General features: G+C 52.0%; 1 protein-coding gene across 1 annotated transcript; it reads right to left on the bottom strand.

The window, feature by feature from the left end:
* Positions 1–2,249: 2,249 nt before the first annotated feature.
* Positions 2,250–4,172, bottom strand: LOC124680780. Its single transcript, XM_047215829.1, has one exon. It carries the CDS (start codon positions 4,170–4,172, stop codon positions 2,250–2,252), a length of 1,923 nt encoding a protein of 640 aa, XP_047071785.1.
* Positions 4,173–4,588: the final 416 nt, after the last annotated feature.

Genomic DNA, 4,588 nt, shown 5'->3' on the forward strand with positions numbered 1-4,588 from the left:
TTAGCATGAATTGCTGCATATTTGCAACATATATGATGATAATACCATGTTTTACATTGATTTATGGAGATTTACCAATGATCCCCTTTATTTGGTTTATAACTCTGCAGAATAGAAATTTCATGTTTTGTGTATTTTTTTCACTTTCAGAGACCAATACGGAGTCAAATTGAGCTAGAATTTCGGGGATGTCATTTTTAACCAGAAGAAGCGAGATGGGCTTTTGGAGCACACCTGGAGAGGCCTGATGGCCAAAAGAGGCCAGGTGGCGCGCTCACCTTGCTAGGGCGCGCCACCCCCTCTTTCAGTCATCGATCGTCCAATTCGCTTGTCTTTTGTTGATTCTTTTGCGAACCGACGTATTTTAACTTAAAAACCACTATATATATGAGCCCCGAGGGTTCTCTAGAGGAGAGCGTCGTAGAAACACAAAAAACCATTATATATATGACCTCCAAGTGTAGAGTGTCGTAGCAAGCATCTTTTCTCCACAAGGATGACTCGAGGGTTTATATCGAACTCTCGGGGACTTGGCCTAGAAGTTCAATTCTTCATCTCCTCTTCTAGCAACATGCAAAATAAAGTTCCTTCCTTGTATCCCCAACTCACTGTGTGGTTGTCAAGCGCAAGGTTTCGTATTACTAATAGGAAATACAAAGATAAATTAAAGTAAAATATAGTAAAGTAAACAACCTAAGCAAACTAAATAAAAGCAATAAAAGGCTAATGGTATTTGGGTTTTGTGTGTGGGTATGTGGAGAAAGTATTTATTGGTATTTTAGGATTAAATAGTAGCAGTAAATGTGTGGTAGTGGTGTTGGAAAGGTGTTTCTAATGATTTAAAATGGACCAGGATTCATGGGTTCATTTGTCTACTCTCTTTTTATGTTTTAGTGGACACACACAATTCATCAATGACATAATATTGGTAAAACTTCAACATTTGTTTGATAAGCATTCATATGGACATTATATTAACATAGAGATGATGCAACACATCTCTCTTATACTCCTCAAGAAAGAGAAAACTCCAAGTAATCTTGAATTAAAAATCAACAGAGTATAGCCTTAAGTAATTTGACATAACGTTGAATCTCAAATATGCTACCTTGAACAAACTAGATTATCACACTGTCACATGATAATTATAGCACATGTATTCACTTTATGCCTAGTGAGGCAACAATATAAAGGTAAATACCATAGTAGACCTTGAATTTGTTGTTATTATTCAATTACTACCACCATGCTACTCCATCTAATACACACCTCCCCACACATGTTCTTGCATACAAGTTGGACCAGACCAAGTACTTAAGAACGGGGTACATGATATGCATCTATCAATAAGTAGGATACCCCTAGTAGAATTTATCCATTCCTAGGTCAATTATTAACTTCAATCCCCACACTTCCTCCCTCAACAAACTACGCAGACCATTTCCTAGCGAATTGCTTCATACACAAAGTCTGCCCCCTAGTGAATGGTATCATGCATGACAACAACCCCCTTGAGGATATTTGTTCCAGCCATGTAGGCAATTGGAGTGGGTCTTGTAACATCGCGAGAAAAATCGCTTCTTTAACTTTATTCTCACTAAAAGGAGATGTTAAGCTAGCTAACAAATCATGAAAGATAACAATGAAGATCCAGTCACTGTCCACAAGAGTTTGGTGGATTTGTTAGCCAGCCCCATAGCTATACACCGAACAAATTAACCATTTACCATACATAATTGCGAGGGAAACAAGATTTAAAGTTGAGAATCCCCTTCTCAGTAAATGAGTACTGTAATGTACATCGACCATGAGGATGAAATGAGTACATCATGCTAAACTAAAAAGGAAAGAAAAAAACTATACCACCAACAACAGGAAAGGTACAAGTTAATAACGACGAATCAACATCATATCCTACAAAACCTTCTCATGTCTGTCACGAACGCAATCAATGGCCTCCAGTACGTGTCAATGCCCTAGTCCCCAACCCAATTGGCAAGAGTGTCACCTGAAATGATAATCACACAGATTGCTACAAACCATTGACCTATGTATGTTGGGATCAAAGGGGTCAAGGAAAGTATAGGCAAAATGAATTAAGCACCTGAAGTGTATATACACACATTGCTAGGCAGATGTGAAGGAGGAGGAGTCAGCTCGCTGTGTTCTTCCTACGTACATGCATGCCGTGCCAACAGCATCTCTGATCTGCAGCGGGTGGGTGGATGGATGGATAGATGGATTGGTCCTCAGTGGTAACCTTTTGCTCCTCTGGATTGGTATAGCTCCATCCTGATCTTGGCCTCCGGTAACAAGTTGTCGATCAACGGGTCCTGCACCATGTACGCCTGCTTGGATGCCCACTCCAGCACGGTGAGGATCTCCGCCTGCGCGAGGTCCTCGCTGTCCGGGACGTTCTGCGCGATGTAGCACACGAGCAGGAGCGCCGCCACCTGTACCACCTGCTCGCCGAAGTAGACCAGCTGGACCAGGTGCTTGGCGCCGCCGGCGTTGATGATGGCCTTGGAATGGTCCACGTGTAGGTAGTTCTCCGTGCAGGCGAACTTGGTCAGCGCCACGGCGGCCTCCTTGGAGACGTCGGACTCCCGCTCGTCGAGGAGGTTCACCAGCGGGCCGATGATCCGGGTCTCCGTCGCCCGGAAGGTTCTCGACAGGCACCCCAGCGACATGATGCAGGGGATGAGGAGGTCGTCGTACTCCCCTTTCGTGACGACGCGGAGGAGCTGGTCGACGACGGCGCGCGCCGCGGGGGACGTAGGCTTGAACGCCGACCTCCGGAGGTCGGCGTTCTGCTCTGCGACACGGCATATTTCCATGAGAGCCAGGGCGGAGTTGTACTGCACATCGGGGACGCCTTTCTCCAGGAGGATGGAGAAGCAGAGCAGAGCCCTGGACTCGGTGATGTTCTTGCACACGGCCGGGTTGCCCGTAGCGAGCTGGCACAGCGCCCTGGCGGCGTTGGACTTCATGTACGCCTTGGTCTCCTCGTCCTCGTACTCCCTCCCTCGCGTGCTCGTCCCCGACAGGGACACGTTGTGCTGCTTCGTCCCGGCCACGCTGCCGATGCTCGCGGCGGCGCTTGCGGCGGCAGCGCTTGCGGTGGTGGTGCCGCTTGAGCTGGTGCCCCCACCGGCACCGGCGCTTCCGCCCGCGGTAGGCTTCGCCGCCAAGTTGGCGCCGGCGTGCTCCGCCGCGTCTAAGGCGTCCTGATGCGAAGCGTGGTTACCGCTGCCCTTCCTGTCCATGAGCACGGAGTGGATGGACATCCTGGACGCGACGGCGTATTTGGAGTGCTCCTGCACCGTCTCGAATGCGAGGTGGGAGACGAGCAGGCGGATGACGTTGCTCTGCATGAAGGCGTCCTGGCATTTGGGGTGGTTGGTGGCGAGCTCGGACACGGCCCACGCCACCATGCCCTGCACCTTCATGGGCGCGTCCTTGAGGATCTTGGAGAAGGCGGTGCAGACGCCGGCGAGCACCATGAGCTCGACGCACTCCGGGTCGCGGCCGAGGAGGCCGATGGCGAGAGCGGCGTTCTCCTGGCCCTCGGGGCGGCCCTCCTTGATGAGGCGCAGCAGCGGCGGGACGCCGTCCTCCTCGATGATGAGCCTGCCGTAGCGGTCGTTGTCGCGCGCAAGGGAGACGACGCTGGCCGCGGCGTCGGCGCGGGCTTCGGAGCTGCCCGTGTAGAGCACGGCGATCTGCTCCCAGATGAGGAAGAGGATGGGCTCGTTCTGGGCGATTGGTGGCAAGCCAATGTGGTCGTCGAGGTCATCGCCGGCGTTGGCGTAGTTTGAGACGCGGAGGATCCAGGAGAGGTCGCCGAGGGAGTTGTCGAGCTGGTTGGATGTCCTCTTGAACGAGCCGGCGGGGATGATGGTGAAGACGCGGTGGACGATGCCGTGGCCGCGGCAGCGGTCGAGCAGCAAGGCGGCCTTGTCGAGCGCCTTGCCGGTGTCGTCGAGGATTCGGCGGGCGGGGCGCTCGTAGAGGTCGGCACGCGCGGCCTGGCGGAGGAGGGAGGCGAGGCGCTCGACCTTGGCCTTGAGCTCCAGGCACTCCTGCCGGTTTGTCTGCGCCTCCTCCGCCCACTTGATCACCTGCTCCGCGACCTGGATCGGCCGCGCCAAGATCGCCTTAAGGTCATCCATCCTGCGCCGCCGCGGCCCCGCCCCCTCCTAACCACCCGTCGATCAGCGGAGCAATGACGAGAGAAATTCTCGATCTCTCTGGGTTCCCGGTTCCGGCCGTCCTCCGGCGGCGGCGGCGGGGAATGGGGAATGTGCTAATTTAGCTTCGTTTTTTTGGGGACGCAAATGGAAGGGAGCGGGAGCGCAGGGGCGCGACATGCGAGGGATGAGGCGCGCGAGCTCCTCCTGGCCTTGATGGCTGGATGGGAAGGAAGGAGGGAATGGGAGAGGACGCGACGGCGGTTTCCTTTCTTCCTCTTCCTCTACCCTTTTTGGGCGTTTGATTACAGGCCGTTAGATATGAAATGAATGGCCATTTTCTTTCTACAAAACACAGCGATCAAGCTTGAATCTGCGGCAACGAATCTAAGAAGTTT

This window comes from Lolium rigidum, chromosome 1 (assembly GCF_022539505.1).
Source record: "Lolium rigidum isolate FL_2022 chromosome 1, APGP_CSIRO_Lrig_0.1, whole genome shotgun sequence".
In the NCBI taxonomy this organism is placed as follows: Eukaryota; Viridiplantae; Streptophyta; class Magnoliopsida; order Poales; family Poaceae; genus Lolium; species Lolium rigidum.

Coding starts and splice junctions, on each gene's coding strand:
- LOC124680780 (XM_047215829.1), bottom strand. CDS start 4,172: ATGGATGACCTTAAGGCGATCTTGGCGCGGCCGATCCAGGTCGCGGAG.